A 12,588-nucleotide genomic window follows, 5' to 3' on the forward strand; every position below is an offset into this window, starting at 1 on the left:
TCCAATGCCCTTTTCCAGTATGTTGGTGTGTCGGAAAACATTAGCAGTATACTCATATAAATAAATAAATCTTTAAAAACAGAGAGAGCAGTTCAGGGCAGGGAGTGGCTCAGTGGCCGTGCACTTGCCTAGCCTGTGCAAAGCCTGTTCAATCAAAGCAAAGCATCCAGGAAGTGTAAAAGGCTTGGAAACTCAAACCCCTGGATGCAGGTCCTGCCTCTGTGGAATTAACTTAATAAACACCATTCGGTGACTTCCACAGCTGTTCCTTAACAAATGGACAGAGTGACCTTGAACAGAGCTGTCAGTGGGCTGAGCCCTCTGTAGGTGTGGTGAGCACAAGTGTCCGGCTCTGTCTGAAAGCCCTTCCAGGACAAAGGCCCCAAAGATAAGGAGAGCCCATCTCCATTTTAACTAAGGGCAGGCATGGCTTCAGAGACCCTCCTCAGCTCCCGGCTGCAGGCTCTCAGACCTGTCTGGAGCAGGTGCCAATGTGGAGTTCAGGACCACACTGGACACACCAGGAAGGGGAAGTCTGCCCAGGAGCCCAAGTGAGCTGATGCCAGCTCTCGGTGGCAGGTTTGTGACATGCCCAGGCTTGACCCCTAGGGTCCTCCCGAAGGTCCCATGTTTTCCCTGTGTAGTTTCCCCACTCTATAGACAGAAAACTCGAGACTCAGAATCCAAGCTTGGCTGAGCCCAGGGCCTGAGCTCCAGGACAGACTTGGCTGCCCTTCCACAGAGTGGACACTCAGTCCCCTGCACGGGTAACAGAGAGGCTATCTGAAAGCTCTGTCCAGAAAACTCCCACAACTCACCAGCGATCTCACGCTGCCTGAGGTTCTCTGTCTCCTCCTGGGTGATGGCCATCAACTGCTCCATTCTTATTCTAGAGAAAAAGAGTAAAAGCAACACGCATCCACTCATTCTTCAAATACATTTCAACAAGGATCTCACCAGAGCCAAGCCGCGATGGTGCACAGACACAAGTAGATGTCTGTGAGTTCAAGGCCAGCAGTTCTAAGACAGCCAGGGCTACACAGAGAAGCCCTGTCTTGAAAAATAAAAAAAAAAAAAATGAAAATAAAGTCCACGTATGGTACATAAACAGACATTGGCCTAAAAGCAGCTCAAACAGGCTTTTATTCATCCGAGGAGGGTCTATCATGTAGCCCTGACTGCTGCCTTTGCCTTCAGAGTACAAACAAGGTTTTAAAACTGATTATGGGTACGGGTCTTCTGCCTATGCGAATATCTATTCTCCACATTTGTGCCTGGTGCCACAGAAGCCAGAAGGCATCCGATCCCTTGGAACCGGAGTTATAGATGGTTGTGAGCTGTTATGTGGGTGCTGGGGATTGAACTGAGGTCCTCTGGAAGAGCAGCCAGTGTTCTCATCTACTGAGCCATTTCTCTAGCCCCTATAAACATGGTTTTTGGCATAAAACTCCATCTATGACATAAGAAGTGGACACATTTAAAGGTAACTTTGCATACACGCCCGCACGCTGAAACTTTGCATACATACACGCACGAACACTGTAATGTGCTGTTTTGCATTCACCAGAAGTGGCCTGATCGATTAGTGCCTTGCATGTTCCTGGGTGTGACTTAGTTCAAGGCCTGGATCCTCTGAGAGGCTCCACTTGCTGCTACTGATGCCAGATTGTGCTCTGGGCCGGTCTAGCCCAGCACCAGATATGATCTGTCAGGAAGGCTTGAATGGATGGCAGCACCAGTTACTGCTCAGCTGTGTCTCAACAGCCACACAACTGGACTGGACTAGGCAGACCCCAGGGAGGACCCTGAAGATCTTCCTAGGTGGTGAGGGCTAAGATGCCTGGGGAAGGGAGGTTCCCAGGATAGCTCAGAAATACCATTATCGTGGTACCCAGGAGAATCAGGAGAGACACAGCAGACACCTTGGGAAGGAACAGGCCAAGGTACCCTTCCTACCATCGTTTTGTTTTGTTTGTTTCTCCTTCCTTCCTGTCCTTTAAAAATTCATTTTTCATTTCTTTTATGGACAGGCCTCACTATGTTAGCCTGGAACTTCCCATGTAGCCCAGGCTGGTCTAGAGCTGGTGATTGTCTTGATTGCTTGGGTTATAGACATGCCCCACCATGCTCAGTCTTACTTTGTGTGTGTGTGTGTATACATATGTGCATACATGTGTGTGTGCATGCGTGTATGCGTGTTTGCAGAGGCCGGGGTCAATGCTACACGTCTCCCTCTCTCTCTGTCCATATGATTTTTTGAGACAGGATTTCTCATTGAACCTGGAGCTTCAATAGGTCAGCTGGCCAGTGAGCCTCAGATTCCTGTCTCTGTCCCTCATGCTGCAATTACAGGCACGCACTGCTGTGCTTGAGTTTCTGTGGATGCTAGGCTAGGTCTGAACTCTGGTACTCATCTCATGCCTGTGTCCTCATCTCATACAAGCTCTTTACTGAGCCTTCTCTCAGGCCCTTTCTGGTACGGGATGGAGCGGGACTTCTACACTGTGCAGTAGAAGCTGGCCTTGAACTCCCTATTCCTCCAAACTCCTGCTTTTGCTTCCCTGATGCGAGAATGACAGCTGTGTGCTAGCCTGACCTACTCTCCCTTAGGACAAATGTGGTCTGTCTCAAAGTAGCCAACTTGGTAAATACCCATGACAAAGAGAAAAGGCAAGGGCCACAACTGTACTTCCTGTCTGTCACAGTGCCCAGTGGTAACCCTGGGATGGGTCCCTCTGCTTTCCACATGCAAAACATCTGAAGAGTGAGTGAGGAGGCTGCTTAAATCCTTGCCCTTCTAGCAATGAGTGATGTGGTCAGTCCTGTGTATCTGTGGGTTCTCTGTCTGCTGATTAACAATACTTGGAAAAACCCCATGTCTGCATTGGTGTGAGCATATTTCCCCTAGTGGAGCAGAGCTATTTGTGTTTGTACCGTACCGTACCGTACTGGGCTTTACAGGGCTCTGGAGAGGGTTTAGAGCAGACAGGGGCTGTGTGAGGCTCTAGGCAAATACTTCACATACCTGAGGGACTTGAGCAGCTATTGCTCTGTTGCTTGGGGGACAAAAGTATCACATTCTTTTTTTTTTTTTCAGACATAGATTTTTAAAAATTTCATTCATTTATTTTTGGTTTGCAACAAGGTCTCTCTATGCAGCTCTGGCTGTTCTGGAATTCACTATGTAGACCAGGTTGGCCTTGAACTCACAGAGATCCAATTGCCTCTGTCTCCTTTGTGCTGGGATTAAAGGGATACACAACAACAACTGGACTAATTTTTAAAAATGTTTTTACACCTGAAGTACAGATAGATGGTCATTACACATCCAGCTTTCTTCCTTCATATTTTTGAGTTTTTTTCACAAGTGTATATATATATTTTAAGAAACTCGAAAAGAGTCACTATTAGCTAGATGCCAAGAGGTAACTCTATCCTACAGCATGAGGGTGATTGCCCAGCACAAGCTGGAAGGGCCTACGGCTGCCTTTCCCCAGGGCTGTGAGCACCCGACGGTGTCTGTCCCTCAGAGTTGTGAGTCCCCCAGCGTGTCCATCCCCCAGGGCTGTGAGCACCCGAGGGTGTCTGTCTCCAGGGCTGTGAGCACCCTAGGGTGTCTGTCCCCAGGGCTGTGAGCACCCGAGGGTGTCTGTCCCCAGAGCTGTGAGCACTCAGGGAACTTTTTCTAGCCATGCGGTCCCAGAGGCCCACTCACCTCTCATTCTCCAGCGACTTCAGAATCTCAGAACTCTTCTTCTGCCTGTGGGAAAAACCAGAGACCTGGGGTCCTGTGGGCACCAACAATGCTGCTTCCGACCAGGCTGCCCCCTCACCACACTGACTGAGCCATCACCCAGGAGCTCTGCTCGGGCTGGGACGCCCCCTCTAGCTCTCCTGTGACAAGGTCAAGCACTTCCTAGGCGACTGGGTAAGCTGTGGGAATACAGCGCCTGGCATGGAAGCACCAGCGGGGCTTTCTCTCCTGAAGCTCTGACAGATGACAGGGGAACAAGGCCTGGAAGCGGGAAGCCTGGAGCTAGTGGGGCACGCAGCTGCAGCCAGTTTCTAGAACATTCTGCGGCGGACCCCAAACTAGATGTTTTCAGGCTTCTTGACATCTCTACTTGGCTCCTTTCTCTGCAATCCTGTCATGAAGTTCTTATATTAGACAGTCTGTTCTATATAAGACAGCCTGTTGCCTCTAGGGTGAGTGGCTGACCTCAGGCGACAGGCTACTTGGAAGCCAAACGCAGGAAGGCTGTGATTACTGCCTGCTGAGCTACAGAAGGGAAATGAGCTGCGGGGTCAGCAGTCTGGTGACAGAACCCCATTCTGAGAACCAAACTGAAACACTTTTCTTGGTTCCTATCAGAGGAGAGCTCAGGCAGGGATGAAGACCGAGGAGAGCCCCTGGTCCTCAGAGGGCACTCGGGATGGCCAGGACTGACCTTTGGTTGTCCTCCAGGAGTCTCTGGATGCGGCTGGCGATGCTCTGCTCCGTCTGCTTGAGCTGCTCCTGCAGCTGCTGCCGCTCTGCATCCAGGCAGCGCTGGCGCTCGCTCAGGCCCTGCTCTAGCCGTGTCTGCTCCTAAGTGGGGGACACACAGGAACCCCACGTGTAGGCACGGGAGGGACTCTGACTGGGGGAAGGAGAGTGGAGTTCCTGTCTCACTCTGCAGGTTCCTTTGTGACCTAGGGTCGGTCCCTCCTGTGTCTTGTGCTCAAGGTCAGGGTATCTAGTCAGGGCCTCCATTGTTGCTTCCAGGGGTCGGCAGGACAGAGTAATCCCCTGCTTTGCCACCGCCTAGGCACCACGGCCCGTGTGGGTCCCAGGCCAGCTGCTGTGTGGCCACACACCTGCTTGACCGTCTGCAGGATCTCGTCCTTGTGGCTGTGGCTCTGCTGCAGTAGTTCAGCGTACTCCCGCTGCCCGAGGTCCAGGCGCCGCTCGAACTCCAGCTTCTCTAGCATCTTCTGCTCCTGCAGGGACAAGATGTCTGCCCTTCATGACTAAATCAGAGGCAGAAGGACGCCACCCCTCAGCTCTCTGAGGAGCTGCAATCCTCAGGGAGAAGGAAAGCAGCAGGCGAAGCCCTTACCTTCCGCTTCTCGTAGTCGGAGAACCGATTCTGGGGAGAAGAGCGGAGGTGAGGACAGGTCGGTGGCTGTGGTTTCCACTGTGCCCGCCACAGCGCACCCAACCTGCCCCACCGGATGAGGAGATGGAATGAGAGCTGATAAAGGATCCTGGGCTCCAGAGCACGAACCACCGTGTGCTGACACCCCTGTCCTTCAAGACAGCCCTGGAAGGCAGTGCTGGGCAGGTGGCCTGGGACTCAGAAAGATCAAAACAGGGGTTGCCTGCTTCCTTGGCTATCTGTGTAACACACTGCAGTACCCACCTCTGGCCGCCCAGACCTCTGCAAACACAAAGGTACTAGACGGGTCCTGGAGAATTATTCTACAGAGAAAGTGGAGCTTAATTCAGATAAGGCCCAAAAGGCACTACAGATGCGTCCATGCATGAAGGGTACAGGGCTCCTGCGTAATCGCCTCTTCCCTGTCCAATTTCCATGAACTGCTTAAAGAGACAGTCACAGGCACACTCCCATCAACAACGGCAAAGCGGTGAAAGGCTCTCTGGAAGACTGAAGCTTTACACCGCAGGCAGCTGGAGTTCCCGCCTACGGCCATCAAAGACCTGACTTTGTGAGCTGGGATGAGAGCAGAGGTGGCAGAGGCAGGTGTCCAGATGACTGTGGCAAACCTTGCCAAGGTCTCCTCCACCCCGCCTCCTGTGCCATGCTGGCCTACAGCTGGGGACTTGGAGAGCCTTCCTGCCACTGGTGCTGACCTGTGTCCCCTTGGAGTCATGGGGCTGTGACTGAGTGGCTTGTGGACAATCTGGACATGCTCTTGGCTTCCCTGAAGCTCCATCAAGCAGTGGGGATGGATTGTTTAGCATGCAATCCTTTGCTGAGTTCAGCACTGTGGAGTGCTGCCAGGGCAACACGAAGGACAGAGAGCCCAGAGCAGGTCTGACCTGGGCTGCTGATGTTCACAGGACACACTGTCTACTCTGAGAATCAGGGCCAGTGACCTGGCTACTGCCACCAAGCCTGGTGACCCGAGATTGATCCCTAGGACCCACAGTGTGGCAGCAAAGGACCGGCTCCTGAGGACTGTCCTCTAGTTTTCATGTGCATTCCTCTTCTCCACAAAATAAATAAAAAAATATTAAAATACACTGAGAGGCTGGAGAGCTGGCTCTGCAGCAGGAAAATGCTTCACACAGGCCTGATGGCCCATGGTCAACCAGAACCTGCTAAAGAGCAGAGGAGAAAGAACCCTACAAAGTCGTCCTTGGGCCCCAACATATGTGGCAGAGTGGGTACACGCACATATATACACATAGAGAGATTACTAATAAATAAGTTTTTAAAGTTTAAAGTCATCCTTGGCTAAATATAAGAAAATAAAGAATTACTAAGATAAAATGAAAATCAAAGCGTGAGCAGGGAAGAGTTCCAGGTGGGAGTGGCTTGCCCGGAGATGCTGTGGAGACAGGGGCATGGTTTGTTCAGGGAACAGAGAGTAAACTGGGACAGCTGATGTGTGGTGAGCTGATGGCCTGGGGCAGCTGTGGTTGCTGGGCCTGTGGTTCTGAGGGGGAATCTGTGGGCACAGCTCTGAACACTTCTTTTGCTGGCAGTCCTCAATGCCCATGCAGGCATGCCCCGCACTGGCGCGCCCACGCAGGCAGCTCATCTTACCTGCCATTCAGCCTCCTCCCTGGAGAATCTGCTTGTGGGTCCATCGGGGCTGTCTTGGGAGTTCTCTGCTCCATCTTGCTCCAGGACTGGCAGCAGGTACTGAGAAGGTGGGTAATAGTCCAGTCCTGACTCTGTGGGAAGAGGCACAGGTTGGCCAGGAGACCCCAGCTGCTGGCTCCTGCTATCCTCACTTTCGCCCACTGCAGCTGTCTTGTTGGCTCAGTCAGTCCACTCTCATCTTCCTGAGCTGGGCTGCCCTGCTGTCTAAATGATCACTACCTAGTGTCAGGCCTGGTGACATAGGCTTGTAACCCAGCTACTCAGAAGCCAGAATGACTGCAAGTTCTAAGCCTTCAAGGGCTACAGAGCAAGTTCAAGGCCAGCCTGAGTAACAGCAAGACCCTGTTTCAAAATGAAAACCAGAAAAAGGGGGCTGGAGAGATGGCTCAGAGGTTGAGAGCACTGATTGCTCTTCCAGAGGTCATGAGTTTAATTCCCAGCAACCATGTGGTGGCTCACAGCCATCTATTAGATCTGGTGCCTCCTCTGACATGAAGATATATATGCAGAACAGTCAGTGTATATACAGTAAATAAATAAATCTTAAAAGAAGAAGAAGAAGAAAAACAGAAAAAGGGCTGGGATGTACTGAATGGTAGAGCCTTTGTCTACTATGTGTGAGGGCCCAAGTTCAATCCCCTAGGGAGGGGACTATATAATGTCATGTATATTTGAGCTCTGTAGTCAGGATATGCATGTATACTCATTCATTTTTATTTTTCTTTCGTTCATTTTTATGTCTGTTGCTTATATAAACATTAGAAGATCTTAAAACATTACTTTGGGCCAGGCGTGGTGGCGCACACCTTTAATCCCAGCACTTGGGAGGCAGAGGCAGGTGGATTTCTGAGTTCGAGGCCAGCCTGGTCTACAGAGTGAGTTCCAGGACAGCCAGGGCTATACAGAGAAACCCTGTCTCGAAAAACAAAACAAAGCAAAGCAAAACAAAACAAACCATTACTTTGGTATTGATCCTCAGTAGGTGGCCCAGACTGGCCTCAAATTCACAATCTTCCTGTGTCTGTTTCCCCAGGTGTATAAGCATTATAGATGTATACTACTCTACCCTGAATTTTTTTTTCCTTTATTTTAGCAGCTAGGAACTAAAGCCAAAGGTTCATGTACCCTAGACAACTGCTCTGCTACAGCTGGAAGAACATTTAAGGCAAACACACCCTTACAGGCCAGGCAGGGGTGGTGCTGGCTCGGATGCAGGGGTGCCCGGCACAAGCGTACTTCCCAGTGCCTGTCTCTCCCTCTACTCTCCCAGAGACTCTTCTAGCTTGCTGTTAGCAGTTTGCTCTTTTCAATGTGGTGTGGTGGTCACATGTGAGTATGAAATCATTCATTCTATTGCTGGGCACTGCCACTGGGGACAGTGCGGTTCTGAGCGGCTGCAGACAGCATGGGTTCTCTTTCTGTCGCCAGGGAACTGAGTTGAGGGCCTGAGTGTTCAGACTGAACAGACACTGACAACATACAGAGAGGGAGAGGGAGACAAGGTCTTACTACATAGGTCAGGCTAACCTTGAACTCACTCCATAACCCAGGCTGGCCCAGGACTGACGCTCATCTCCTTGTCTTTCCAAGAACTCATTATCATACCCAGCAATAGCTTATTAGTTATTTATTTGGAAACAGGGTCTCAAATGTCTCAGGCTGGCATGTACTATACACCTGTACTGGCTATTTTTGTGTCAACTTGACACAGCTGGAGTTATCACAGAGAAAGGAGCTTCAGTTGAGGAAATGCCTCCATGAGATCCAACTGTAAGGCATTTTCTCAATTAGTGATCAAGGGGGAAAGGCCCCTTGTGGGTGGGACCATCCCTGGGCTGGTAGTCTTGGGTTCTATAAGAGAGTAGGCTGAGCAAGCCAGGGGAGGCAAGCCAGAAAAGAACATCCCTCCATGGCCTCTGTATCAGCTCCTGCTCCCTGACCTGTCTGAGTTCCAGTCCTGACTTCCTTTGGTGATGAACAGCAGCATGGAAGTGTAAGCCGAATAAACCCTTTCCTCCCCAACTTGCTTCTTGGTCATGATGTTTGTGCAGGAATAGAAACCCTGACTAAGACAACACCTCTGCTACCTCTGGAGTGCTAGGATTATAGGACTGGGCAGCTACATACACAGTATGTGGTCCTGGGGCTCGAACTTAGGGCTTCACGTACAGCAGCCAAAACCCAGCAGCTGAGCTGCTGCTCCAGTCTCTCTTAAGGCAGGTCTGTGGGGTGCTGTAGCCTGACCTCGAACTGCGGATCATTTTGTCTTTTCGAGACAGGTTTTCTCCGTGCAGCCCTTGCAATCTTAGAACTCACTCTGTAGACCAGGCTGGCCTTGAACTCAGGGATCCACCTGCTTCTGCCTCTGAGTGTTGGGATTAGAGGTGTGCACCACCACTGCCTGGCTCTCCACAGACTTTTAATGTAACTATTGAGTAGACACTTGAGCCTGGCTGTTTACATTTTAATTTTATTATTATTTGAACAATTTCTTTTACATGTCTGAGTGTTTTCTGTGTCTGTGTGTATGGCTGGTGCCTTTGGAGGCCACGAGAGGGCATTGGATCTCCTAGAACTTAAGCTGCCATGTCGGTGCTGGGAACTGAACCAAGGTCCTCTAGAACAGCAGCCAGTGCTCTTAACCACTAAGCCATCTCTCCAGCCCTGGAGGGTGTGCTTTTGAAGGACCCAAACAGTGGAGCGCAACTACAACGCCAGCATGCAGGAGGCTGAGGCAGGAGGATTCTAAGTTCAAGGCCAATACAATAAGTTGGTATAATAATAAAGTCAGAATATAAATAAAAATGAGTCCCATTGGCCAGGTACACACTGCAAAGCCTCGCTGACTGACTTTTTCTTCCCTAGATGGCACTGTCTGAAGAGAACTTTTAGTTAACGCAAAGGCTATCAGCCTTACTGTTGGCGCTGTGTGCCTCCTGTTTAGGAAGCTATCAGGTCTGGGACTTTCCTCAGGGGATGGCATCCAGGGCCTGACATATCAGGTGAGTGCCCTGTGCTCTATGGCCCTCCCTACAGCTCCAGGCTGTAGATCTGGCCTCTTTTGCTCCCTGCGCTGTGCACCATTAATAATTCACATGAGCAGAGGCTGTGCCCTGAGACTGTCCCAGGTGACAGGAGCCATAGCTGACAACACCTGAGGCTGCTCCCTCCTGGTCCTAGACCAATGGGGGCCCTAGTGATGCTTAACCTAGCTTCCTACAAGCTCAGGCCACCGGGGTCTCCCCTAGGTGGCCCCAGGGGCCTGCCTAGCTGGCTGCCCTCCATTGTCTCTCCCTTTGCGTGTGTTGTCTACAATGTGATCTTCGTGAAACCAGCTCTCCTGCTGGACACTGCCCCTCCCCTTAGCTTTGCTCCATGGCCTCCAGCACCCCAGCTACACCGGCCCTCTCTCCATCATGCCCAGGCTCTCCTACTTCCTCTAGGCCCCTTAACACTGCCTCCAAGCTAGAAACCCAGTCTCTTTTTCCTGGCCCTCAGGCGTCAGCTGCATTCTCACACCGGCCTTCCCCAGCCTAAGTCTCCGGCTGCCTCCACTCTCCTAGGTCACCCTGGGTGCTCATGTCCCTGTGATCGTCCATTGTGCCTGTTTCCCTCACAGGACCCTGACCTCCAGCCAGGTGGTCTGGACCAGCTGGGCTCTGCTGTCCCCAGCCTGGTGGTGGGGATGGCTTCTGGGGGTGACCTGGTTTACCTTTGCAGAGGAACTGCTGCACGGCCGCAGTGCCAGCGCCACACACCTCTGGTGGGGGGTAGACCATTGCCAAGGCGTCGAGACTCAGCGTCTGTGGACACAGGGAACCCCTTCTTTACAGTGTACAGTTGAAAGTCACCTGGTTTTGTTATTCACTTGGGTGCTGACTGTCTCCCCTGCCTACCAGGAGCACCCAGGGGGCAGAGAAGGCCAGGTTCAAAGAGCATTGATCCCACCTTGGTGACTTTTGTTATCATTGGTAAAGTGGAGTAGCTGCAATGTGGACTCTGGGCCACACTGCCCAGTATGGTGGCTGCAAGTCACATGTGTGCATGTGTCTCATGTGTATTTCTTGTGTTGTATGTGCATGCCTTCATGCCTGCATGTGTGGAGGGCAGGGGAGAACCCTGAGTGTTGATCATCAGGAACTACCCACTTTGCTTTTTGAGATGGTTTCTCACCTGCCTGGAACTTGGTAAGCTGGCTAGTAAGGCCCAGGACCCACCTGTCTCCATCGGGATCGCAGGCTCCAAGCTTTTACAGCACTGGCTCTAGGGCCCGAGTCCAGGCCCTTTGCAAGTACTCTCCCCACAGAGTCACTGCCCCACACCCACTTTTCTTTCCTTAAGACAAGATCTTGTTCCCTGGTCCAGGCTGCATTGAACTTGTGGCCTTCCAAGTGCCATGATTACAGGTGTGCCCAGTCACAGGTGCCATGATTACAGATGTGTCCTGCCACAGGTGCCATGATTACAGGTGTGCCCAGTCACAGGTGCCATGATTACAGGTGTGCCCTGTCACAGGTGCCATGATTACAGGTGTGCCCAGTCANAGGTGTGCCCAGTCACAGGTGCCATGATTACAGGTGTGCCCTGTCACAGGTGCCATGATTACAGGTGTGCCCAGTCACAGGTGCCATGATTACAGGTGTGCCCAGTCACAAGTGCCATGATTACAGGTGTGCCCTGTCACAGGTGCCATGATTACAGGTGTGTCCAGTCACAGGTGCCATGATTACAGGTGTGCCCAGTCACAGGTGCCATGATTACAGGTGTGCCCTGTCACAGGTGCCATGATTACAGGTGTGCCCTGTCACAGGTACCATATTTACAGGTGTGCCCTGTCACAGGTACCATGATTACAGGTGTGCCCTGTCATAAGTGTCATGATTACAGGTGTGCCCTGTCACAGGTACCATATTTACAGGTGTGCCCTGTCACAGGTACCATGATTACAGGTGTGCCCTGTCACAAGTGTCATGATTACAGGTGTGCCCTGTCACAAGTGCCATGATTACAGGTGTGCCCTGTCACAGGTGCCATGATTACAGGTGTGCCCTGTCACAAGTGTCATGATTACAGGTGTGCCCTGTCACTGATGCCAGGATTACACATGTGCCCTGTCACAAGTGCCATGATTACAGGTGTGCTCTGTCACAAGTGCCATGATTACAGGTGTGCCCTGTCACAAACAGCCCTCACTTCAGTGTTAATTAGTTAGGGTCACCTTGGCTCTATGAGCCACATGTTGGCTTGGTAGCCATTAGTTCTTGGGCACGAGCACAGAGGACAGCATTTTTATTACCTGAGGGGAGGGGTAGTCATAGATTCTGTCTCAAGAGACACTCAGCCTGGCTTTAAACCCCGCACAGTCTGCTGTGTGTCCTAGACAGGTTGCTTGCATGTGCTGGGAGCAGGCACTCAGGTAGTGTACTGGCTGTGTCAACTTGACACAGCTGGAGTTATCACAGAGAAAGGAGCTTCAGTTGAGGAGATGCCTCCACGAGATCCAGCTGTGGGGCATTTTCTCAATTAGTGATCAAAGGGGGAGGTCCCCTTGTGGGTGGTGCCATCTCTGGGCTGGGGTAATCTTGGTTCTATAAGAGAGCAGGTTGAGCAAGCCAGGGGAAGCAAGCCAGTAAAGAACATCCCTCCATGGCCTCTGCATCAACTCCTGGTTCTTGACCTGCTTGAGTTCCAGTCCTGACTTCCTTTGGTAATGAACAGCAGTATGGAAATGAAATGTAAGCCGAATAAACCCTTT

At 51.4% G+C, this 12,588-nt stretch overlaps 1 protein-coding gene across 7 annotated transcripts in view; it reads right to left on the reverse strand.

Annotated features, from left to right (window-relative positions):
- The window catches only part of Lrsam1 (leucine rich repeat and sterile alpha motif containing 1), a 38,255-nt gene that overhangs the window by 16,015 nt on the left and 9,652 nt on the right, over nt 1-12,588 (reverse strand). For all 7 annotated transcript variants that reach the window (XM_029473889.1, XM_021184380.2, XM_029473885.1 and 4 more), the window contains exons 10-16: nt 10,546-10,636; nt 6,774-6,904; nt 5,100-5,129; nt 4,858-4,980; nt 4,449-4,588; nt 3,716-3,760; nt 819-889 (exon numbers count right to left, since the gene is read on the reverse strand). In XM_029473889.1, the coding sequence (XP_029329749.1) occupies nt 819-889; nt 3,716-3,760; nt 4,449-4,588; nt 4,858-4,980; nt 5,100-5,129; nt 6,774-6,904; nt 10,546-10,636 (631 nt within the window). The remainder of the gene's footprint in view (nt 1-818; nt 890-3,715; nt 3,761-4,448; nt 4,589-4,857; nt 4,981-5,099; nt 5,130-6,773; nt 6,905-10,545; nt 10,637-12,588) is intronic.

The sequence above is a fragment of the Mus caroli genome, chromosome 2, assembly GCF_900094665.2.
Source record: "Mus caroli chromosome 2, CAROLI_EIJ_v1.1, whole genome shotgun sequence".
Lineage (NCBI taxonomy): Eukaryota > Metazoa > Chordata > Mammalia > Rodentia > Muridae > Mus > Mus caroli.